Here is a 25,647-nt window from a genome sequence, read left to right as displayed (position 1 = left end):
TGTTTCAGTAATTGTATTTTCAGTTCCAACTTCTCCTTTTGTTACTCTGTATACCTTCTGTTTATTTGCTGATTATTTTTAAAACTTTACACCTTCATTCACTGAGGAACTTTTATGGTGGCTGCTTTAAAACCATTGTATTGGTCTGTCACTACACTTAAATATCCGAGGCAGGCTGATTTGTAACGAAAAAAATGCTTATTCTGGTTCATGGGTTTGAGGTTCAGTGTCCTAATAGCTCTGTACAGGTTCTAGTGAGGGACCCCTGAGCTAAATCATGTTGTGGTGGAGACACTCGGGTCTATGTGTGTCTATCTCTTCTAATGAAGCTCCCAGGGTTCCATCTCTGGACTCCATCCTAATGATTGAATCACTTCCCCAAGGCCTTACTTCTAAAAGCCATCCATAGATGACCTACACTCTAACACCATTAACTTCTGCCTGGTGTTTAGACTCAGAGGAGTTCTGGGAGACAGGGGAAGGCCTGTTTAGACCCTTGTGAAATAATCCTATCTTCATCTTCAGTGACAAAGGATCTCCACCTGTCATTCACATGCCTCACCTGTCTCTAAGCTCCAGGTTTTCGTGATTGGGACTGAGTTCTGTATTACTCCCTATCTACATGGTTTATGATATTTTCCCTCCATAATCTGTCTCCCCTCAAATATTGTCACAGTGACTGAGCTCTTACAGTGCTATCATGAGGTTATTCCTGTTGGCTCGCCATTGGCTGCATTTGTCGCATTACTTAAGTAGTATGTTTTATCTTTTGTGGTGTCAACACAAGCTCTCTTTAGCATGCCAAGTGTAAGCAAGGGTGCAGTAAAACCAACAGCTAGACCATTCCATAGGTAGAAAGAAAGACTTATTGGGGAATCAAACTGCCAGGGCCATCTCAAGGTCAGGGGAGAACAGCAAAAAAGTGGGAGGAGCCTTGACAGTTTTAAGGAAACAGGTAGCAGTGTGGGGGAGGCGTGTAAACCAGAACAGCCTGGGAGTTAGAGTAAAGGGAGGTGTGGTGTGGGCCAGAACAGCCTGGGAACTAGCTTGGGCACTTGGGCATTGTTGCAGGCTTGTTTGAGTTAATCAGGAACTAGATGCCCCTGCTGGAGGCAGTTAGCTGGAAGGGGAGGATAAGGGAAGTGATGGCTTCTCCTGACAAACAGAAACCCACTTTACAAGGTTTCTGAGGAATGCTGAGGTTAGGCTTTTGTTTACCTGATAACAATCCTCTGTTTACCTGGTCAGAGTCCAGCCTGAGCTGAGCCCAGACTGTCATTCAGGACATTGTCAGCAGCACTGCCATTTGGGGGCCTGCTTTGGACCCAGTACCTAGTTATTTTGTTCATCCTGTAACTTCTTTATATTTCTGTTACAGTAGCCTTATCCACTGTAAGAGTCTCTTTCCTTACAGGGTAAATGAGCCTTTTCTGACTATTGCACGAGCAGTGGATACTCTAAGCACTGGCAGGACAGTTGAAGCCCTGCTCTCATGAAGCTTTCAGTCTGGTGGGAAAAGAGAGAAGATCCTTTGTAGAAGTGGTGTGCACCAAATATGAACGTTGCCTCTCTGCCCCCCCCCCCCATGGTCCCTGGCTGCTGGTGCTGTTTTAAGAGGGTCTGGGAATTTTGGTGGAGAGCCCTAGCTGGCCGAAGTAGGTCACAAGGTTCCTTGGGAGTGTTTTGTCCTTGGCCTCTTCCCCTCTTTCTACTCCCTACACCATGAGCTTAAAAAGCCCTCTACTACATGCTCCCATCAGCATGATGCTCTGCCCAAGCACACCAAGCCATGCAACCATGAGCTAGACTTTCCAACACCACATGTCAAAAGGAATCTTTCTTCAGTTTGTTTCCATTAGATATTTTATCACAGAGATGAGAAAAAGTCATATAAGTTTTAGGGAATGAGGACAGATTGGTTGGTGAGCAAGTAAGGAGGTGATGTGATATTTGATCCATTCTTGGAGTTTCCATCTTTGTTTAAATCCATCTATTTTCAACTTTTGTTTTGTTGTGTTTTGTTTCTCGGGACATGGTTTCTCTGGTGTAACAGTCCTGCCTGCCCTGGAACTCACTCTGTAAACCAGACTGGCCTCAAACTCACAGAGATCTGCCTGTCTCTGCCACCCAAGTGCTGGGATTAAAGGTGTGTGCCACCATACCTGGCTCTCAACTTTTTCTATTATAGTCTGCCATGGTCTGAATTTCGTCCTACAAAGTTTATAAGCTGAAGCCCTGATTGGAGAAGGTCACTGTACTTGGAGACAGGGTCTTTCAGAGTTAATTAGGTTAATTAGTTCACTGTGGTAGTCCTCTGTCCAGTCTGACTGCTGTTCCTGTAAAAGAACAGACACAGACAGACGGCTGTATGAGGATGCAGGGAAAAGATGCCGGCTGCACACTAAGGAGAGGCCTAAGGAGGAGCCAGCTGCTGGCACCTGCCTCTCTGACTTCAGCCTCCAGGACTGTGATGAACAACTTTCTTTTGTTTACACTCTTATGTGTGGTGTTACTGTGGCAGCCAGAGCTGCCCTGAGCAAATTAGTCAGCTATGTAAATTCCCTGTGTTGTGTCTGCATCTGTATCTGATGCTCAGTCTCTCCTCACACCTCCTCTTCTTTTTAAAGAATTGTTTTACTTTGTTATTATTTGTTTTATGGGGTTTTGCCTGTATGTATATCTATGCACATCCTGCATGCAGAAAAGAGGGCGTCTGATTCTCTTGAACTGCATGTGGTTGTGAGCTGCCATGTGGTTGCTGGGAACCGAACCCAGGCCCTCTGCAAGAGCATTAAGTGCTCTCAATGGCTGAGCCATCTCTCCAGCCCCTTCTTTTTCTTCTTATATGCCATGTAAAGTTTTAGTTAAAAAGTGGTTAATAAGTAACAGAGCAATGCTCCTGAATAATGACATTTATTTGAGACTAGCAGAGGATTGCAGTGGGAACAGGTGTGTTCTAGTAAACTATGGCATATTAAAGAGCTGAAACAAGGGGAAGTTTTCAAAAGTGAAGTGAAGATTACTAAGATCTTGTGAAACAATACTCCATGGCTACAAGGATCAATACAGTGACGACAATCCAATGTTCGGCATACTGCTGGCAGGCTGTTCTTGAAGAATTACTTTCTGGGCAAGGCTACAGTGACCTCAGTGCAAAACTGGTCTCACCAGTCTGTTGTGAATGGCTCTTGCCATTAGGCACACCATCATGAGACCTCCTCCTTCATACCATCCAAGCTTCATTGATTAATTTGGTTTGAGATTGACAGTTCAACAGAGGACTCTGTTTTGATTCTGACATCTTTTGTGTGGGGCATGTTTTATTGGGCAACAGGAACTGAGAAATAGGCCTTTACATTGAGATTTTCTGTTCATCTAGCTAGGATTTAGCTGAGCCTAATGTTGGGCTCTTGTTTCTTCTCCTGTTGCCTTTTGGGTTTCCTGGGACTTGTACCTGAGATGGGAGCTGTGTCTGTCAGTTCTCTCAGCTGTAGACACCCATGTTACTGTACCTTGAAGTTGCTATTGGTGTGAAGTACAGTGTGGGGGAGGAGCGGAAATGTTCTGTCAAAAGACAAAAATCTCAGCCTTAGTGGCATGTGTCTATGGGCTGTGACTGTCACCAATTTCTCCTCTAGGTGAGTCGGGGATGCCCTTTCCTCAGGTATGGCCAGGCCCTGGAATCTTTTCCTGAGAACCCAGCTTTGCTATGTAGAGTACTCAGGGCATGCTGCATGATAGGAGTCCTTCCTTTCCCTGTCACAGCTGCCAGATCCCTGTGCAAACCCAGTCCTAAGACCCCCAGGAGGGCCCAGGGCCCCAGCTGTTTGTTTTCCAGGGCAGTAGATCTCATTGACTCCAGATTTCACGGTGATGGCTAAGTTGGACTTCAGCCTTCTGATGGACTAAAAGGTCATTGATTTTGTTGTGAGGATAGAGGGATAGTTTCAGGTGCTGTGCATGTCACTGATGAAACTGCTCAGCTGAACTTGGAAGAAGGGCATTTGAAATAGGGGAAGGGTGTACTGGGTGAAAGGACAGAGGCTTATTGGGGAAAGCAAAGGCAAGCCAGTGCTCCTGGTGTTTGAAAGGACACCACACAACATGAGGGGAACTGTGGGGAAACAGTAGAGCTCGTTGGTCAAAGCTTCTGCCATCCATAAGGCTGTGCTTGAGTTCCATTTAGAAAGTATCATTCTGGCCACAGGAAGATGCAGGAGTGGAAGTGTTAACTGAGAAGGCCTTTCTTTGCAGCTCAGTGGGCCAGGGAGCTCCATCTGGGGTGTGGTCATTGTGGGCTTTAGGGTGTGCTGGGAGGAAGAGCAGGCAACACTTCTGATGGGTGAGAGAGTCAGTACCCACATCTCTGTCTGTGGGTGTCTGGGGAGGAGCATGGGGAACTGTGAGTTGGAATTTGATGTTGTGCAAGCAGACGTGGTATCAGGTGCCCAAGGTGAGCTTTCCAGCAGGTTTATAAATAGGAAGTTCAGAATTCAGAGAGCGGAAGGTTAGAGAAACAAAATTGAGTATCACTGGTAAGCATGTGGGATTTGAAGACTTGCCGTGAGTGAGGTCACCTAAGGAGAAAAGGGGAGAGAAGGACACGGGGAAAGGCAAGTGCACGGAATAAGACCAGTGAGGAAGACATGCTGCAGAAGCCGTGGAACAGTCTTCTGGGTCATCTTCCAGGAGATTTGGGAGTGGAGGTTAGCAGTGTCAGCACTGACTAAGAACTGAGCAGTAGCAATGTGGAGAGCAGTGGTGACCTTAAGGTGCCACCTCGGAATGAAGAGATGGCAGTGTGATTGGAAGGTAAAGGAGCAGTGTGAGGCAGGGCAGGAATGTGGCAGCAGCAGCCAATCCCTGGAGTCTTTTGGAAGGAAGCAAATGGCAGGCAGGATCTGGACATGAATTGGGGCTCTGGAGGATGACTCTTTACCTTTTCCCCCTGTTCTCTAAAGTCTGGAAACACAAGGCTCAGGCTTCTGCTGGATCAGACTATGTTCTTAGATATCCATGGTGTCATGAAAGTGGCCAGTGATCCCAGAGGAGGATGACTGTACATGTGTTCCCTGAGAGCTTGGCCATTGTCTGGAGTCCTGGTGGGAACAAGTATGGTTTCAGTTGAAACACATGGCCTTGTCTCAGATGAGGGGCAAGGCCTGCTGGATTCCTTTAGGATAAGTTTTAATTGTTAAACACATTGGATGGTTGAAAAAGAATTGTAAACTATTACTAATGTATGGACGGAAATGATTTTTTTGGTGATTGTGAAGAATTTTTATTACACATTCATGGCATATTCTCAATTAAGTTAATTTGCATGTGATTTGGAATATGAAATCCAATAGACAGAATATATGCATAGAAATAGGATTCTCATTAAATTAATTCATATTTTATTTAAAAGCTTTGTGCAAATTCATTTATTATTTCCATATTAGAGCCCTGCTGGTCCCTCTCCTATGCCCTGTGGACACTGCTGCTTGCTTCTTACTTGGTACTGGGGCTAGGCTTCTCAGGCTTCCCTGTGACAGCCTTCCTGGGAAAGAAACTTATTCTCAGCATTGCTTGTTGACTTCTGGTAACAACAGAAGAGAGTCTTCCATCATTCCACCATCCCAGAACAGTCATAGCTTGAGTCAGATTAACATTCATCTTTTGCATTATTATGGATGCTATTGTTTAGACCTGAGTCTTATATTATTTCCTTGTCTTCTAGTTTCTTATTTTGGCTAATAATTTTTTTCATTTTGCATAATTTTCTTTATTATTATCATTATTTTTGTGTGTTCTTTTTATTATTTTAAAATTTTAAATGATTTATTATTATTATTATTATTATTATTATTATTATTATTATTATTATTTTAACATCCAGACCTCAGTTTCCCCTCCCTCCTCTCCTCCCAGTCCCTTCCCTGCATCTCCCTTCTGCCCACCCACATCCACACCTCTTCCATTTCTATTCAGAGAAGGGCAGGCCTTCCATGGATATTAACCAAATATGGCATACCAAGTTACAGTAAGACTAGGTACTTCCCCTTGTATTAAGGCTGGACAAAGCTACCCAGGAGGAAGAAAGGGTCCTAAAAGCAGGTAACAGAGTTAGAAGCAGCTCCTGCTTCCGCTATTAGGAGTCCCTCAAGAAGACGAAGCTACACAACTGTCATGTATGTATAGGGCCTAGGTCAATCCCATGCAGGCTCCCTGGCTGTTGATTCAATCTCTGTGATCTCTTAAGTGCCACAGATTAGTTGATTTTGTGGGTTTTTTTGTGGTGTCCTTGACCCCTCTGGCTCCTACAACCCTTCCTCCCCCTCTTCTGCAGAATTCCCTGAGTTCCTCTTAATGTTTTGCTGTGGGTCTGCATCTCTATCAGTTGCTGGATGAAGCCTCTCTGATGACTATTGGGCTAGGCACCAATCTATGAGTATGGTGGAATATCATTAGACTTCATTACATTGACTTTTCTTTCTTTCTTTCTTTCTTTCTTTCTTTCTTTCTTTCTTTCTTTCTTTCTTTCTTTCTTTCTTTCTTTCTTTCTTTCTTTTTTTCTTTTTTTTGACCAGTCGTGTTTGGTTCTATCCTAGGTCTCTAGGCTATGCTCTCTTTGGGTCCTGGTGCCCCAAGCAGTGTTAGGGATGGACTCCCTCTCATGGAATGGGTTTCAGGCTGGACCAGTCATTGGTTGGCCACTCCCATGATTTCTGTGTCCCTACTTTACCCCAGCACATCTGGTAGGCAGGACAAATTGTAGGTCAAAGGTTATGTGGCTGGGTTGGTGTCCCAATCCCTCCACCGGAAATCTTGCCTGATTACAGGAGATGGCCGGTTCAAGCTACATTAAGACCTATTGCTAGGAGTCTTAGTTGGGGTCATCCTTGCAGATTCCTGGGAGTGTCCATTGCGCTAGGTTTCTACTTCACCCTGAAATAGCCCCCCTTTCCAGTTGTCTCTTCCAGTACTCTTCCCCTCCATCCCCCCCCCCCCCACCTAATCCCTCCTGTTCTCATTCCCACCCTCCGCAAGTCTACCTTCAAAATCTATTTCCCCTTCCCCGAGGAGATCCAAGTGTCCCCCCTGTAGCCCTCCTTGTTACTTGACTTCTCTGAATCTGCAGATTGGAGATGGTTATCCTTTATTATTTTATAGCTAATATCCACTTAGACTTGAGTACATACCATGTTTGTCTCAAAGGGTCTGGGTTACCTCAGAATGATTTTTTTCTAGTTCCATCCAATTGCTTGCAAATTTCATAATGTCTAGTTTTTTTTATTTTTTGTTTTTTGAGACAGGGTTTCTCCAGCCCTGGCTGTCTTGGAACTTTCTTTGTAGCCCAAGCTGGCCTTGAATTCACAGAGATCCTGCTGCCTCTGCCTCCCTAAGTGCTGGGATTAAAGGTGTGGGCAATAATATCATTTTTTTAACAGCTGAGTAATGCTCCATTGTGTAATTGTACAACATTTTCTTTATCCATTCTTTAGTTGAGGGACATCTAGGTTGTTTCCAGTTCCTGACTATTACAAATAAAGCTGCTATGAACATAGTTGAACAAATGTCTTTGTGGTATGATAGATCATCCTTTGGGTATATGCCCAAGAGTGGATTGATTCCCAGTTTTCTGAAAAACCACCATATTGACTTCCAAAGTGGCTGTACAAGTTTGCACTCTAACCAGCAATGGAGGAGTGTTCCCCTTGCTCTACATCCTCGACAGCATGAGCTGTCACTTGTGTTTTTAATCTTAGCCATTCTGACAGGTGTAAGATGGAATCTCAGAGTCATTTTGATTTGCATTTCCCTAATGGCCAAAGATGTTGAACATTTCTTTAAGTCGTTGAGATTCCTCTGCTGAGAATTCTCTGTTTAGATCTGTACGCCATTTTTTAATTGGATTATTTGATTTTTTTTTTTTTTTGATGACTAGTTTCTTGAGTTGTTTTTGGAATTTAGCCCTTCGTCAGTTGGGGGTTTGGTGAAGATTTTTTTCCCATTCTGTAGGCTGCCGTTTTGTCCTATACATGGTGTCCTTTGCCTTACAGAAGCTTTTTAGTTTCATGAAGTACCATTTATTAATTGTTGATCTTCGTGCCTGTGTGTATTGATGCTCAGTTCAGGAAGTTGTCTCCTGTGCCAATATGTTCAAGGCTATTTCTCACTTTCTCTTCTATCAGGTTTCATGTATCTGGATTTATGTATCTGGATTTATGTCGAGGTCTTTGATCCACTTGGTCTTGAGTTTTATGCAGGGTGATAGATATGGATCTATTTGCATTCTTTGACATGCTAACATCCAGTTAGACCAGCACCATTTGTTGAAGATGCTTTTTTTTTTCCATTGTATAATTTTGGCTTCTTTGTCAAAAATCAGGTGTCCATAGGTGTGTGGATTTATGTCTGGGTCTTCAGTTCGATTCCATTGATCAATGTGTCTGTTTTTATGCCAATACCAAGCGCTTTTTATTACTATAGCTCTGTAGTAGAGCTTGAAATCAGGGATGATGATACTTCCAGAAGTTCTTTTATTGTACAGGATTGATTGATTTAACTATCCTGGGGTTTTTGTTTTTTCATATGAAGTTAAGTATTGTTCTTTCAAGGTCTATAAAGTGTTGTGTTGGGATTTTGATGGGGATTGCATTGAATCTGTAGATTGCTTTTGGTAAGATGGCCATTTTTACTGTGTTAATCCTACCGATCCATGAGCATGGGAGATCTTTCCATTTTCTGATATCTTCTCTAATTTCTTTCTTCAAAGACTTGAAATTCTTGTCAGATAGGTCTTTCACTTGCTTGGTTAGAGTTGCACCAAGATACTTTGTTATTTGAGGCTATTGTGAAGGGTATTGTTTCCCTGATTTCTTTCTCAGCCCATTTATCGTTTGTATATAGGAAGGCTACTGATTTTTTTTTTTTTTAGTTAGTCTTGTGTCCAGCCACTTAACTAAGGGTGTTTATCAGTTGTAGGAGTTCCCTGGTAGAATTTTTGGGATTGCTAATGTATACTGTCATATCATCTGCAAATAGTGATACTTTGACTTTTTCCCAATTTATAACCCCTTGATCTCCTTTAGTTGTCTTATTGCTCTAGCTAAAACTTCAAGTACTATATTGAATAGATATGGAGAGAATAGACAGCCTTGTCTTGTTCCTGATTTTAGTGGAATTACTTTGAGTTCCCATTTAATTTGATGTTGGCTATTGGCTTGCTGTATATTGCCTCTATTATGTTTAGGTATGTCCCTTGTATCCCTGATCTTTTCAAGACTTTGATCATGAAATGGTGTTGCATTTTGTCAAAGACTTTTTCAGCATCTAATGAGATATGTGGGGTTTTTTTCTTTCAGTTTGTTTATATGGTGGATTACAGTGACAAATTTTCATATGTTGAACCATCCTTGCATCTCTGGAATGAAGCCTACTTGATCATGGTGGATGATCTTTTTTATGTGTTCTTGGATTCAGTTTTCAAGTATTTTATTGAGTATTTTTGTATCAATGTTCATGAGGGATATTGATCTATAATTCTCCCACCCCCACCCCCCACAGTTGGGACGAATCTCTCCCACCAGTGGCCCACAGCCACTTGGTCCCACGTAAACATACAGAGGCTATATTATTTACAAACTGTATGGCCTATGGGTCAGGCTTCTTGTTAGCTAGTTCTTAACTCAACCCATTTCTATTAGTCTATATGTTGCCACGTGGCTGTGGTGTTACTGGTCTGCTGGAATTTGTTGCTCCTTGGGCTGTGGGCTGGCGTCTGCTCTACTCTTCTTTCTTCTCTCTCTCCAGTTGGAATGTACCACCTAACCTTATTCTGCCTCACCATTGGCCAAACAGCTTTATTTATCAACCAATCAGAGCAACACATATTCACAGCATACAGAAAAACAGCACTTGCCCTTTTCTGTGTAATAAAAAAGGAATGTTTTAACTTTAACATAGTAAAATTACATATAATAAACAGTTATCAAGCGAGATATTGTACAGTTACAATAGCTAGTCAATTCGTATTTGGCAAAATTAAATATTCTATCATCTATCCTATTTTTGTGAGTCTAAAGTTTTATATCTAATTCATCTTTTATCATAACTAAGGAAAATTATAACTATCTAGTCTTCAACTACATCAAAGACCCCAGAAGTATATAATATTACCTGAGTAAACAGGAAATGCATTATAAGCAACTTCTATAATTCTAGAAATGACAGAGACAGCTTGGCTACCTGAATAGTCATCCAAAGTTCCTCTGCAATGTTGGGGTATCCATCTTCAGCCTATAGATCTAGAGTCTCTAAGTTGCTTCTCCCTGTGTCCTGCATAATGTCTGGCAGTCGCCTCTGCAAAGCAGAAACCTGAAGGACCATCTCACCTTGTTTTGGCAAAATTCAGTGGTCATTTTCCTATGGGTCCTTTATGTCCAGTTTATACAACATCCTGTCAAGCAGTCAAGGCAAGGGCACTTTTTTGCCCAGTAGCTAACTTTTGCCACAAAGAAAGCAAACTCTGTAATGAGTTTCTTCAATGCCCATCATCCTCTTTTAAGTAATTGGTACTGCCAGGAGCAGACATGTCTCAATGTACAGAAAAATCTAAGTTATTAAAATATTTAAAATACCATATTCTGTAGATCTTTGAAGTATTTGAAGATTACCTAGCTAATTGAAATATACCTTTGTATACCTAAAAAATGTAACTAACATGACTATAAATTTGATTTCATAGATGACTGTTAATCTGTTTCTTAAATTATATTTTACAATTTTAAATGAATTGCATAAAAATAGTACCTTAAACAAGAGTAGAAATATATATACAGTATAACAAAATTAACTTTAAATTTGTATCAATAAACTAAAAATCTATAGCAATATAAAATATTTCAAATGAGTTGTTGCTTTTTAAAAGTAGATTCAATAATTTACCCTTTTATCCTATCATATCTATATTTTATATTTCTATATCATATCCCCCTTTCTTCTTTTAGAAAGAGATTGCATTTATAATCAACCCCCTTTTTTTAAAAAAAATTTATGAACAATATTTTGGGAATTTGGGCATAGCTTCTCATACTACTTCCTGCTGGTTGGGGGCGCTGGCAGTCTTATGGAGATCCTGAGAAAATTAAGAATTATACTTAAATCTTGGCTGTAGGAGTCTGTGAGGCTGGATCATCTCAGCCAGTTGCTTTGAAGCTGTTTTGGATGCTGGATCATCTGGGTCATGGCTGTCATCGGAGACCTTTCAGGAGGTCTTAGTTGATCAAACCATATTAGCCTGGAAGCAATCCACAGGTTCTCATCTTCTGTGAAAACAAAAGCATAACCTCTTTTCCAAAGCAGTGTATCCTTAGAGACAAATTTTGAAGTCAAGAAACCTTTAAAATATACATATTGGTTTAACTCAGCAGCTTTTATAATCAAATGTCTCGCTCCAGTTAAAAATCCCTCTCTGTGTAATTTCCATCTTTATGTGGCTTATTATATTTTTATATATTCTATTTTTTAAGATATTATATATAATATATAATTTTATATATTCTATTATTTTATTTTTATGACTATATCCTTTCTTTCCTCTCTGTCAAGCCTATGTACTTTTTTACATATAATGTAAACTGTTCAGAGTTTTATTCCCTCTGAATCTGTCTTATTATGAATCTATAATCCTTCTCTGACCAGGAGAGATTTTAAACTGTTAAACTGACTTTGGCTGTTGACTCCACTCCCCCCAGCTTCCCAACATGGCAGAGGTACATTTACCGCCAGCTCTGGGATCCATGCTCACCACTGAGTATGGGAAGCAGTGGGTCTATGCCTCCATCCAGCAGCGGTGGCCCAGAAACCTTTTTTTTTTTGTCTGTACTAGCAAAATCTAAATCCACCATGCAGTGTGCTGCATGGCACCTCTCTGTACCGTCATGGGAATCCACCACGCTGCTTAGCTTGTGAAGGCTGGTGGCAGCTGGTGGCCAGCCCCATCTCATAGGCAGCTGTCAGGAAACAAGTCTCTGCACTGCTGCTGGCATGAGACTGTGAGACTAGGAAGCCCAGTGTGGCTCCTTTTCTGTGCGTTCAGACCTAAGCTTTCTTAGGTCTATGTGGATCAGTGCCCAACAGTGAGCACCAAATGTAGCTGGAAGTTTCTCTGGTCCTACCCTGCCCCTGTGGTCAGGACACATCTCTCCCACCAGTGTCCCACAGCTGCTTGGTCCCAAGAAACACACGAAGGCTATATTATTTACAAACGGTATGGCCTATGGGTCAGACTTCTTATTAGCTAACTCTTAACCCATATGTTGCCATGTGGCCGTGGCATTACCAGTCTGCTGGCATCTTGTTGCTCCAGCTTTAAGGGAATACCCTCTCCTAGTTTCCATGGGCACCTGTGCTCAAATGCACATACCCACATGCAGAAATACACCCATACACATAATTAAAAAGAAGTCTTTAAGAATATTGAAACCATCACACTACACAGCAGGCTACGGAGTGCCCTTGGCTTTGGAGCCTGGGTACTCCCTTTGAAGGAGTATGAGAGCAAGGCAGAGGCCTAACATTTACACCTGGGGATGCCATGCCTCCTGTTCTGCTGTGGGGGGGAATTGGGGGTGGGCCTTTGGATTTGTTGTCATGTTTGCTATGTATCTTGCTAGCTGGAGTCAGATTCTTCTTGTCCTTTCTTCAGCCTTGAGGGAGGTGTAGGCATACGTTTCTGTCCCGCCAGCAACTCCCAATGCCCAGCAGCCACTTCCCTGTTACCACACAGAGGCTTGTACTAATTATAAATGCTTGGCTAGTAGCTCAGGCTTATTACCACTAGCTCTTACACTTAACCCATAATTCTTATCTATGTTTAGCCACGTGGTTTGGTACCTTTTCTCAGTATTTCTTCTCATCTTGCTTCTTCTGCATCTGACTGATGACTCTCTTGACTCTGCTCTTCTCCCTTTATCTCTGGCTTTCCTGCCCAGCCGTATTCTGCCTGGCTATAGGCCAAGTCAGCTTTTATTATCAACCAGTGAGAGCAACATACATGCACAGCATACAGAAGAGTCCTCCCACAGCAGGGAGGGCTGAATTGCTAGTCTCCACCTTTAGCTGTTGACCTTCCCTGCCTTGGGGTCCTCATTCTTTCCTTGGCCTACATGTAGTTACCAGGTATTTGTGCAGCTCTGGCGAAGCATGGTAGGGAGTTCTCCATTGTTTCAGTGTGCTGCTGTCTACTGTGTGTGAGTGTGGGGCTTTCCCTATAATATTGACCTTTTCCTTGGCAGCCTCCCTATCCTGTATCTTCACAGCCCTTACCTCTCCTCTAGAACAGGAAGATTCCAGTGGTCTGGGCTTAGGATGGCTCCCTGTTCCTCCCTCAATGAAGAACAGGTTTTATTTTATTCGTCCCCTAACTACAGTTCCCCTTTTTGTTCTATAAGAGATGTCTCTGGTCCAGGCCGAGGGAGTAGTACTCAGTCCCACTGACTTCTTGAAAGTTCCCTTTGAGAACGTGTACTGATAAGAAAGAGGTGCTGGTTGTAAGCATGGCTCCTGATAAAGTCCTCGTCCCACAGGCTATCCATTAGGGAGAACTGGTCAGAGTTTATCCTGGTTAAAGCTTATAGCTTTGATTTAAGCTATTATTTTGGTCTTTTTCAGTGGTTGTTGTAACATAAGCAGGGCTCCCAAGTTCTGTAACTCCTGTGGGGCATTCAGATAGAAAGTAATGGAATACATTGTGGATCTTATAGCCTGTGTATGGTGGTTTGAATGAGAATGGCCCCCACAAGCTCATACATTTGATTCCCAGATGGTGGGCTGGGAAGGATTAGGAGGTGTGACCTTGTTGGAGGAAGCCTCTCATTGGTGGTTTTTTGAGGTTTCTAAAGCCCATGCCAGGCTCTGGCTCCATCTTGTGAATAAGATGTGAGCTCTCAGCTATTGCCACCGCACTATGCCTGTCTGCTTGCCAGGCTTCCTGCCCTGATGATCCTGGAATAACCCTCTGAAACTGTAAGCAAGTCCCAATTAAATGCTTTCTTTTATAAACTGCCTTGGTCATGGTGTTTCTTCACAGCAATAGAATATGAACAAAGACACTGTGATATTGTCCATGTCAAAGGCCCTGAGTGGACTCTGTTGTTGCTGAGAGATTTGCCACAGTTGGAGTGAGCATGAGCAATAGTACCTCCTAAAACAAGCCCATGTCAGTCAGCTCTGCATGATGTGATTATTGTCTTAAAAGGAAGAAAGTTTTATTTGGGCTCCTGGTTTGAGATGCTTCAGTCTCTGGTCAGTTGGCCTTGTTGCTTTAGGCTGTGACAGCAGGATATGTCTATTTACCACATAGCAGTTAAGAAGCAAAGAGACACAAAGGGACTAGGGTCCCAGTATCATCCTCAAGAGCATGTCCCTGTGACCTAACTTCTTCCCATTAAGTGCTATTCCCTAAAGTTTTCACCACCTCCCAAGAGCACCCCAGGCTATAACAACCGTATCTTTCACATGGGAACCTTGGGGGATACATCAAACCCCTTAGAAGCTCTGAGATTTCTAGTTTAGTGGGTTTTAAGATTTATTTTATTTTATATGTATGAGTGTTTTGTCTGTATGTACGTATGTGCCTGGTACCCGTGGAGGTCAGAGGAAGGTATTGGATCCCTTGGAACTGGAGTTGTGGATAGTTGTGAACCACCATGTGGGTTCTGGGAATTGAACCTGGGTCATCTGTAAAAAGCAAGTGCTCTTAACTGCTGAGCCATCTCTCTATGCTTTAGTTTAGTGTTTTAAATTATATAATCATGACATTTGAAGATGGCTGTTTATAAAAGGTGGTAATTGTGTTCAGTCATGAAAATAGCAAGCTAAGCTTTCTGTTTCTGGACTAGCCACAGCTTTCTCAGCTGTCAGACCTATCATTCAGAAAGACCCCTTCAGGAGTGGCTCCCTCGAGAGGCTTTGGTTTTAACCAGGATCGTCTCCTCTCCCCAGATCCAGATGCAGAAGTATGCCTTCATGCCTTGCGGCTCATCCAGTCTGTGGTTCTAGAACCAGAGGTCTTCTCCAAGGCAGCCCTGGAGCTCCGGAGCTCCTTACCTCTGCAACGCATCCTGGCCATGTCCAAGAGCCGCAACTCCCACCTGCAGAATGCCGCCCAGGAACTCCTGGAAGACCTCCGTGCCCTGGACTGCAGTGTTTAGGTGTGCTTGACTGCCAGGGCTTGGTGAAAATGCCAGTGGCCCTTCCCCTTCCCAGGACCTTTACCTTTTGTGTTCACAACTAGATGTCACTGTATGTCATGTGTTAGAGATTGCAGGTCTTGGCTGAGTAGAGATGGACATGATGGGTAAGCATCCTGCATTTCTGTCCTGGGAGGCCACGCTTGTTAGGTAGTTGGTTATGGTTAATCTTGCCAGAGCAATGACCAAAAAAGCTTTCATTCTCCAGGACAGTCCCCTCTTAACACCTGGAAACTCTTCCAGAGTTTTCTCAGAGGAGCTTCTTGCTGCCCTAGAGGCTGCCCACACCAATAGGGCCACTCTAAAGATGGGAATTTAGATCACTATCTACTATGTGATCAGTTTCCCAGAAGCATTTCTGTAATAGCCGACCTCTTTCTCCAGTAACTATAGCCCCCACTACACAGGCTTGCTTTTGTAACCTTTAGATGAACCTAGTATTTCACATGACGTTGGACATTTGATCTCTGTTTTGGTGCTTCTTTTATTTCTGAATAAAGTTGAGTCAATATTAACTATCACATTGTGAAATATAATCTTGGGAGTTTGGAAGTTGGTGTCCTTTGTACATTAACAATGTCATTTATGTAGCAAAACACACTTTCCTTACTTTGTTCTGGCCCTTTTTGAACTTAAAGCAAGTATGGGAAATGGCCTCAAGATAAGAAATATAAGAGTAAATTCCATGAAGCCACCCATCTGTCTCTGCACTCCTGTGTGTGTGTGTGTGTGTGTGTGTGTGTGTGTGTGTGTGTGTGCGTGTGTGTGTGTGTGTGTGCGCGCGCGTCTGTGACTATACAGCCATCACTCTAGTTTATGTTCTGAGACACTGGCAGAGGACAAAAGAAAACATGCTACACCTGTCACAGAGAGTGAAGTGTGTGAGAGAATCTCATTCAAGTCAGCACACATCATTCTTTCTCTGGGTTGCTTCCTTCAAGGCAGGGCAAGTTACTGCAGGACATTGAGCTTGGTCGTCCTGTAAGGGAAGAAGTGAATCTTGGTGTCCCCATGCAGTGGCAGCCTCAGCACACACGTTGAGCTGTTTCTCTGTGTGTGGTGTTGTAGAGTGACTTCATTGTCTTTTAAGAGGATGTGTACTTTATGTTGAATGAAGAACTCAGAGAAAGGCATGGCTACTTGAATCTCACAAGGCAGCCTGTTGTGGAGCACTAACTCAGCAGAGCCAGGGAGGTGTAAAGCAGCTTAAGATTCATGGAGGCAGATGAGGGGCCATCTGTGCTTGGTGGCTCTGTAGGTCAGGTCCCTAGTAAGGATGAATGCGTACACAATTCAGAATGGCATTCCCTTCTTTCTGCTTGCTGTCCTATCAGGGGGCGGAGCTGTTGTGATTGACATGTGCATCCTTCAGGATTGCTGAGATTTCTCTACTAAGAAAGGCCTAGCTGTATGTAGATAGAAGAAACTGCTAGCCTATGAATACCATGTGGTTTGGTGGTTATTAGAGGGTCATGAGGGTAAGGATTTGATTATTCCTTCTGTTCTGAGCTACATTCTAGGCAAGTGTTTCCAGGCAGATTCTCCTAGAATTGCTATGCACAGGTTTCCTTGGTGAGTACTACAGGGAGTACCAAAGGGCCCAGGCCAGTGTCCCTGCCCTTCACTGCAAGGCCAGCAGGAAAACCATGGCTTCCTTAATTTTTCTGTATCTGGTAACTTGAAGAAAACCCACTCAACTAAAAAAATATACATTGACGCATATGCCTTCCAGGGACTGAACCCTTGTGTGTTTAAAAGTCAGAGATAAATCTGTAAAGTGATACATACATGTGCTTTTAATTTAACTGTTTTAAAGAAGCCTTCTTGTATTTGTAGAGTTGAGGAGCTCTTCTTTCTTGGCATCACCAGCTTATAGGAGAAGGTAGGAAACCTGGCAGAATAAGAGCCAGGCGGTACCAGCTCCTCCCCACTGAGCCTCTCTGGCTCTGTTATTAGCACCAGCTTTGGAATCTGCTCTGTCAGGTCTGAAAGCAGATCTTGGATAATGCACAAAGCCATGTGACGCCTCTGGGGCTTTGGAGACCTGTTTCTCCTCTTCATGTGATATGACTGAGATAGGCCTAGTATGCAAGAGTTCTAGTCACAGAGATGTGCAGCCCCTGTACCAGAAGTTAGAGCATAGAATAACAGGTCTGTGGCCAGAAGAAAACCACATCAAGGCTGCAAGTCAGTCCGTGACCAAGGAGCAATGTGAAAAAGGCTGTAGACTGCCTGCTGCACCTGTTCTTCCAGACCCGCCGTTGTGTGCTGCTGTGACATCACACTGAACGGAAAGGGCTGGCCAGTGTCTTTGAAGACTTCTGGTTTCCTAAGAAGTCATGGCGCTGGCATTTGCTTTATATCTTCCCATAGCGTAGCTGCTTCGAGTGTCCCAGAAGGACTTATTTGACCCATGGATGATCCTGAGTAATGGTCCTAGGATAGCAAAGGATGTAGTGTCAGACTCAGGATCCTACCAGGACAGTGTGAGCTCTGAAGATGGTGGGGATTCACTGAGAGGCCCTTAGATACTCTCCCAGGTCAAGCTGGGGTTGGGGGAGCAGGCAGGAAACAATTGGTACAGCCCCTCAAATGTTGCAACTGCACCATCTTTGAGACTCAGCTATCTCTGCTCCAAACATGTTCACATTTAGATTTATGTAGAGATTTAAGATAAGAAATGAGAGTGTGCTATACAATAAAAACTGTCTTTGTGATTTTTAAAAATGTTTTTAAAGCTACAAAATAAATTTAACAAAATCTCACTTATTAAGTGTAGAATTCAGCACTATATCCATCACCACTCTCTACGAGTTTGTCCTCATCTCAGGTAGAAAAAAACTGTGAACAACTCCCTACTCCCCAAGCCTCTCTCTCCCAGCCCTTGGTATTCCTCTTCTGGTGTGACTGGATTTCACTGAGACATTTGTCCCACTTGGTCTGGCTATTTCCTCTGCATATTGTCAGGGTTCGTGTGTGTTTAGTGTGTCAGAACCTCACTGTTTTCGTGGCTGGACAGCCATGTTTATATGGCCACAGTTTTTTCTCCATTTGTTGTTGAACACTTGGGATCATTCCACCTTTTAGCTACTAGTGAATAAATCTTCCAAGAACATGGGTACACAAAGGTCTGCTTGAGTCTCTGCTCTTGATTCTTTGAGTTTATTGAATTGCTGGACTATGTGGTAACACTATGTTTAACTGTGTACGTGGTTGCACATGCCTGTGTATGTGTGAGTTTAGAGGCCTAAAGTTGATGTCAGATGTTCCCCCAGCCTCCACCACATATATTGAGGAGTTTGCGGATTCCAGCTAGTCTAGCTAGCCAGCTTGCCCTAGGGATCCCCTGACTTTGTAATAAGAATTACAGGTAGCTGCCACACCCACCTGGCATTTTAATGGGTTCTAAGGATCCGGGTTCTGGTCCTCACATTTTTATGGCAACTTTTTATCCACTGGGCCATCTTCCCAGTCCATGTTTAACTTTTTGTTGATTGCCAAACTGTTGCCCACAGAGCAGCTGCACACAATCTCTCTTCACGCCAGCAGCAAGGCAGGGAGTCCTCATCTACCCCCTCCTTGTCAACACTTTCCCTTTTCTGTCTTCCTGATAGACCATTGATGATAGTAGCTGTGAAGCAGGTCTCACTGTAACCACATTTGTTTTCATCCCTGATGAAACACTGGTGCTGCCTCTAGTGGCCGTTAGCATGGCTGCCGTGGAGAGGTCTGCTGAGGTCCTTGAGATGTGGTTTTTGTTTTTTGAGTTGGGCTGTTGCCTTTTATTTCAGAACTGCGGAAGTTTTCACGTGTTCAGGATCCTGCAGACTCAGGATTGCAAGTGCTTGTTTATTGTCACTCCACTGTTGATGGTGTCTGCTGACATAGAGGAGTTGTTGGTTTTGATCACATCCAGCTTAACTTTATTTCCTTGTTTTGCTTTGTCATAGCTAAGAAATCGCCAAGTCTGCACTCATGAAGGCAGCCAGCCTTCCTTTGTTTTCTTCTGACGTTATGCTTATCTCTCTTTGCGTTAGCGCTTTCATCCACTTTGTTTTTTGTGGTTTTTTGTTGTTTTTGTTTTTTGGTTTTTCTTTTAGATGAGCGTCTCACTGTATGGCCCAGTGTTGCTTGGAGCTCAAGGACTTAAGCAGTTCTTCTGCCCCAACCTCTTCTGAGGAACCTGCCACCACTTCCAGCTCATGCATTTTTACATAGATTGTAAGGCAATGGTCTGGATATGTGGATATCCAGTTTTCCAAGTGCTTTTTGTTCAACTTTATAATTGTCATTTTAACATGTCATCACAAATGAGATTTTCAGAACTTAGATTGATGTATATTTTGCTTTCTGTTTTTTTTAATTTGCCCTCATGAGTATCCCTTGTTCTAAGGATTATGCCCAGAGGGGCTCCCTGACTTGCCTCTTGTTCTCCACAAAGGTGAGTCTAAAGTTCCTAGAACACACCTGGCATGGTGACTGGCAGTTGGAAGAGTGACGCCCACTCACATGGTCTAATGTGGTTTTTAATTGAAGGCATTTTTATAGCTCCATCTTATGCAGAATATTTCTGTGAGTGTCCATGAAGGACATTCCTGGCCGCAGGAAGAGGCAGAAAGCCAGAACTCATCCAGGGCCCCCAGTGGTAGGGTGAGCTTGAGTGCAGCTGTGGGAGGCTTTGTGATGCATGTTCTATGATAGATGGGTGTGGGAAGGTAGGGGCAGGGACAACCTTGGATTTACATTTAAATATAAAAAGAGGATTATGTTGAGCGTCAGATGGGCACAGTATCTGTCTTTGATCATGCTGCCCTTTTCTACCCTTATGCATGATCAGAGACCATGATGTCAAGACCAGCAGTGAGCTGTGATGTCCACAAACACCTCCCCAGGATAAAGGCCTCTTCCTCCTTGGTTCCCAGAGAGCCGGGACCAAAAGGTTGCAGCAAGAGTAGGAAGGTTTGAGCCAGCCTGGGCATAGGTGGCTCTTCTTTCCGAGGTGAATCCCAGCTATATGACAGGTTCTCCAAGGAGCAAGTGTCACAAGTAAAGGCCACATGCTCCTGAGCAGCCAAGTGTGTGGGCTCCTCTTATACAATATATTATATCCCCACTGCTTTATGCACTGTGCTCAGGACATTTTCTCTTCCTGTCCTCCCTGCTGACTATACCCAAGGCCCACTCTGTGGGTTCCTATTGGGTACTGCCTTTGCCCAGCTACTTTGCATACACGTGTACCTTATAGCATGGGCCAACTCAGAAGCAGCATGTTCCTGCCAGAGTGGGGACTGTTGCCCGTCTACCTGCTCACCCCTAAGGAAAACATCTCAGGCCTGTCCCTCTAGTCACACTAGCCACCCTATTTCCCTGGTGTGCCTCATGACTATCTGCTCTTTTTGTGTTATGAACTGTGTCCAGTTTCTGGGAGTCTGTAGGATCCCAAGAACTAGCCCTCTGGCAAAAGCCCTTTGCTCTGTACTTAAGAACCACATTGGTTGACTCTGGAGCACAGTGCAGTGTTAGGCACATCATGAGGCACATTGATGGTGTCACCAATAAAATTGAAGCTTTTCCTGCCATTGGTATCCCAGAAGCTTTGTATAGAAGTTGGCTTTCTGTACTTAATTTGCTTCAACTGACTGCTCAGAGCCACTCTGCTCAGAGGTGGCATTGTCAGCCACATTCTACTCAAGGGGACAGCAGAGCCCCAGTGGCAGCACTTTAGTTTATATCTGTGCTTGTCTGTGTTGGCCCTAGGTCACAACTGGTGTCATCTGCCTCTTCCTGGGCCAGTGTCCACATCTGGCCCCCCTGAACTCCAGAACACCGTGGCTCTGGTGGTAAAGCGTCGAGACCCTCAGCGTTCTCCAGCCTCTGGCCAGCAGGCTTGCTTTGTTGCTGCCAGCAGGCCGTCAGTCAGCCTGAGAGAAGGGAAGTAAGACCTGGACAGCGAGCTCCATGGGCTTTAACTTTCTGTGCCCTGCTCAGGCTAGCACTTAGGCAGGTGCTGACTTGTAAAAGGCTCCTGTGGCTGCCTGATGTGGTGCCAATTTAGAAAGAAGGGGGAGAGAGAGATGGACTTATTAATACTAAACCCAGATTGTCAGACGATCTACTCAGTACCTGCAGATCAGCTTGTGAAATCAATGTTTATTCCCGCTCACCTGCTTGCTCACTGGTCACCGCATCCTGTTTTACCCTTGTCTGGAATAACTGAATATGCCTCCCTTTCAGTGATTTCTTTGCAATTTTATGTAACTGAAGTAAATCGTTGCCTGGATCAGGACAAATCCCCCCAGTGCTTGACCTCAGCACACACACACACACACACACACACACACACACACACACACACACCGACCTAAGCCAGAGAGCCAGCAACAGGCTCGTCAGGCCTGGAGATAACAGCTTTTGAGGCCTTGCAGATGTCCTCTGCATATTAAACCCAGCCCAGGTGATAAGACCTCACCTGAGGGGCAGAGGGAGGGGACTCTGCAGCTGCTATGCCTCTGAGGTTTTTTTCCTTTTTGTCTTACAACCAAATGCTGCTAGAGGAGGAATGAAGGGATGGCGGGTTCAGAAGAGACAACTAGGGCAGTGGGGGCCCAGGCCCCGGAAGCAGCACGGCTGGTTTTAGACAAGAGAGTGTTATCAGGGCACAGCGACACCTCTTCACACAATGCCCTGTGCTCAGGACATTCCCTCGTTTTGATGTATCGATGTCCTGCCTTCTACCACTTGAGAGAGGGAATGAGCATCCTTGTGCGTAGAGGAAACTCCCCCACTCAAGAGTAGAGATTGTTTCTTCCTGGAGGCCTTCAAGGCCTATAGAAGGCATCTTTAAAGCTGCTCAGGAGCATGTGGCCTTTATTTGTGAGCCTGATCTTGGAGAACCCTGTCATGTGGCTGTGATTCACCCCGGAAAGAGTCACCCTTGCCCAGGCTGGCTCAGGCCTTCCCACCCTCGATGCGGCCGCTTGGGGGCTGTCCTCACTGCCTAGTCCAGCTTTATCCTCAGGGCCCTGGCTCCCTGGGAACCAAGGAGAAAGAAAAGAAGTCTTTCAGGGGCTGTGATTGCTGAACTGCCCCACCCTCCTCCGACCCTTGTTGGATCTCCCTACAGTCTCTAACCCTGACTCCAAACAGGTTGGCTTTTTTGTTTTTGTTTTTGTTTTGTCTGAATCAAATGTGGACACAGCTCTGGACTCTGATGTCTCTGACAAATCAACAAAGCCAGTCACAGATGTTGCATGTGTCTCCATGGCTGTCTTTATGTGTGTTGTCTGTATTCTTAAGTATCTGTGTGTGATGTCACATATGCCTGAAAGGCTTTCTGTATGTGCCTGTCTCTGTATGACGTGTGTATGTCTGTGTGCTTATCTGGCTTTATGTGTATGTATGTACACCTCCATGTGCGTGTGGGCAGGTCGAGTGAGTGATGTGTCTTATATGTTAAACATGCTGTGTCTAGCAAGATTACCCTGTTACATCTGTTCAAGCCCACCAAGCTATTCTCCAGGAATAGAAACACAGAGAAGAGGGACCATTTATAGTGGAAGAAGAGGCATCCTTTGGGGTGTGGCCACCAGCAGGATGCCCATACTCTGGTAGTGATTCCAGATCTATGCACATATGGGCAGACTAATAGGATTCAGTGGGACATTAAAAAAAAAGAGAGAGAGAGGATATGAATCTGGGAGGGTATGTGTTGGAGGAATCCAGGAGGAATTGAAGGGGAATGTAAGAGTGGGAATGATAATGATGTGGATACATTGTATACATATATGAAATTCTCAAAAAGAATACATTTTAAAAAGACTTAACAGTTTGGAAGAATCAATATCCTCAGAGCTTTTCCCTCAGAGAGAAGCCCCAGAGTTGAGAATATGGCATGTTCTTGTAGTCTTGAGTGAGAACTGGGCCACTGAGCATCCGTTTGGTGCATGAGGTCTGCCCTTCTTACCCGAGTTGTGAGTGGCACAGTCATGAAGGATTGTTCCACGGTGATGTTACTTATAGTCCAACCAGCATTTACTGTGGCATTGGGGAACCTCAGGCTAAACTTTTTGGGATGTGGGGTATTGCCTTGCCTGTAGACTAGATAGGGTTCAGGAGTACTATACATGTCTCTCTCATCTCCCTGCATCTGGTGGGGCTGTAGGGCATTGTGGCTGCAAGAGTCTGTGGGCCCGGACAGGTTTTAAAACCCTGTGTGCAGACAAGGCCTTTATCAATGTAACTATTTTTTTGGCTGTAGACAACGTGTACCTGCTCAGACACTTGGTCAGGTCTGCTGAGTGGTAACAAGTTATCATTGTCCTGCAGGACCTACTTAAAATCCCTGACTCACAAGAGTCCAGCCAAGTGCCAGTCAGACTACCAGTGAGTGACTCACTGACCAGGCCCTGAGCAGAAGGCTGGGCTAAAGTAGAGCACCACATCCTGCTACTGTCTCTGTTTCTGGCTTTCTTGCCACCTAAAGTCTCCCTTTATATCTTGTTTTCTCTGGTGTTCTAGAAAGAATCCCATTTCTGGGAATAGCCAAGAGAAAAGCTTTATTCAGGTTATACTAGAACCTCATGAAAACAAACCCTGGGCTTTGGGGTAAGAGTAGTGTCTGAGGTCCAAGCACCTGCCAACCAGCTAGCTCCGGGGCCAATCTATCCTGTTGACGTCATTAGCACAGGAGACTCCCAGCAAGGAACAAAGCTGCCTGTACTCCTGGGCTCTTGATGCTATCATCTTGTCTCAGGAAACCGTGACCAAGGTCCAGGCAGGTGAAAAGCCTTCCTGTTTGTCACACTTGACTCTGGGCAAAGCAGTCCACTTTGGCATTAATCCCTGCCCTGGGATTAATACTGTAGCCAGTGTGACTTGCATAACCCATGCTACAGATTGTAGTGTGTCTTCTCTTCCCTGTAATTTGTAACCCTTACCCTTACTTAGCACACATTTCATTATTTCCCTAGTTCTTCTAGAACATTCTGATCTGGGCCCTGCCTTCCTTGGATTGTGGAGATGTAGCCTTCATTTCAGAAAAGGCAAGAGCTTCTGTGCTGAGAGGGCTCAGTGTCCTTTCCAGGGACTGCTGTGCAGGCTTGGAGACCCCATCTCCTTTCTGAGTATTTGTGGCTGAGAATGAACTCTGGCCTTGTATGGAACAGGTAATGCTGGGTCATATATGCCCAGCTCCTACCACATGAAGTGGCCACATCACCAATGAAAACAAGAAAGGTGGGGTGTCCAGGGGCTAAGGAATGTGGGCACCAAGAACAACAAACAAAAGTTGAGGTTACTTGGACTCCTGACAAATCTGCATGTGATGTACTTCAGGGCTTCAATGACCTACCCACCATACCAGCTTGCAAACAGTAGGCTTTGCAGAAAAGCAGAACGTTTCCTGAGGCTCCTAGACCTCTTGTCTATAGCTACTGGCTTCCTAACACTCCATAGACCTGCCACAGCCACTGACTCCTATACCACAGCTGTCCGAGTATCCCACTCCAAGAAAAGAGTGTAGAAGAATCAGTATCCTGAGAGATCCTCCAAGAGGTAACTCTAGTGTTGAGAATATGGCATGCTCTCATGTTCTCACTGAGCATCCATCTGGTACATGAGGTCTCCCCTTATTACCTGAGTCATGAGTGGCACATGGGAGGCATAACCTTCTTGAGGGGCAGCACTCAACAACCTCCTGTCATGCTGGTGATGTCTGGAAGCCTTATCTGGAGCAGACTCTTGCTGTGGGATGTTCTGTATGTTAAATGTGTTGCTCTGATTGGTTAATAAATAAGACACTGATTGGCCAGTAGTCAGGCAGGAAGTATAGGTGGGACAAGGAGAGAGGAGAATTCTGGGAAGTGGAAGGCTGAGGCAGAGAGATGCTGTCAGCCACCGCCATGAGACGATGTTAAGATACCTAAGCCACGAGCCACGTGGCAACTTATAGATTAATAGAAATGGGTTGATTTAAGATATAAGGACAGTTAGCAAGAAGCCTGCCACGGCCATACAGTTTGTAAGCAATATAAGTCTCTGTGTGTTTACTTGGTTGGGTCTGAGCGGCTGCGGGACTGGCGGGTGAGAGAGATTTGTCCTGACCATGGACCAGGCAGGAAAACTCCAGCTACAGACTCTGAACATGGGGGAGTAGTAGGTGTATGCCCCTCATACAAGAGGAAACCTTGTCTCTGGCCAACCAGTGCCTCCAGTAGCCTCAGGCCTCTCACCTTCCAAATGGGAGAGTGTTTTGTACTAAGAGGACCTGGCAGCTCTCAGAGCAGTAGAATCCAAAGACCGTGCAGTGTTCACATTGGCTTTCTTTCGTCATCTTGGAAAACCGTGTTTTGTCCATCCACGTTTCCCTAGTTGCACTGTTTGGGTGACTGTGAAAATCTATCTGCATGTC

The 25,647-nt window shown here is 44.3% G+C and overlaps 1 protein-coding gene across 2 annotated transcripts in view; it reads left to right on the top strand.

Moving 5' to 3' along the window:
- The window catches only part of Hsf2bp (heat shock transcription factor 2 binding protein), a 79,598-nt gene extending 63,844 nt beyond the window's left edge, over positions 1 to 15,754 (top strand). For both annotated transcript variants that reach the window (XM_059281540.1, XM_059281539.1), the window contains exon 9: positions 14,992 to 15,754. In XM_059281540.1, the coding sequence (XP_059137523.1) occupies positions 14,992 to 15,200 (209 nt within the window). In that variant the 3' untranslated portion in view covers positions 15,201 to 15,754. The remainder of the gene's footprint in view (positions 1 to 14,991) is intronic.
- The last annotated feature ends 9,893 nt before the right edge of the window (positions 15,755 to 25,647 follow it).

Source organism: Peromyscus eremicus, chromosome 16_21 (genome assembly GCF_949786415.1).
Source record: "Peromyscus eremicus chromosome 16_21, PerEre_H2_v1, whole genome shotgun sequence".
NCBI classification, from domain to species: Eukaryota; Metazoa; Chordata; class Mammalia; order Rodentia; family Cricetidae; genus Peromyscus; species Peromyscus eremicus.
Note: the sequence above shows the minus strand (reverse complement) of the source record. Positions and strands in the feature narration are given on the sequence as shown.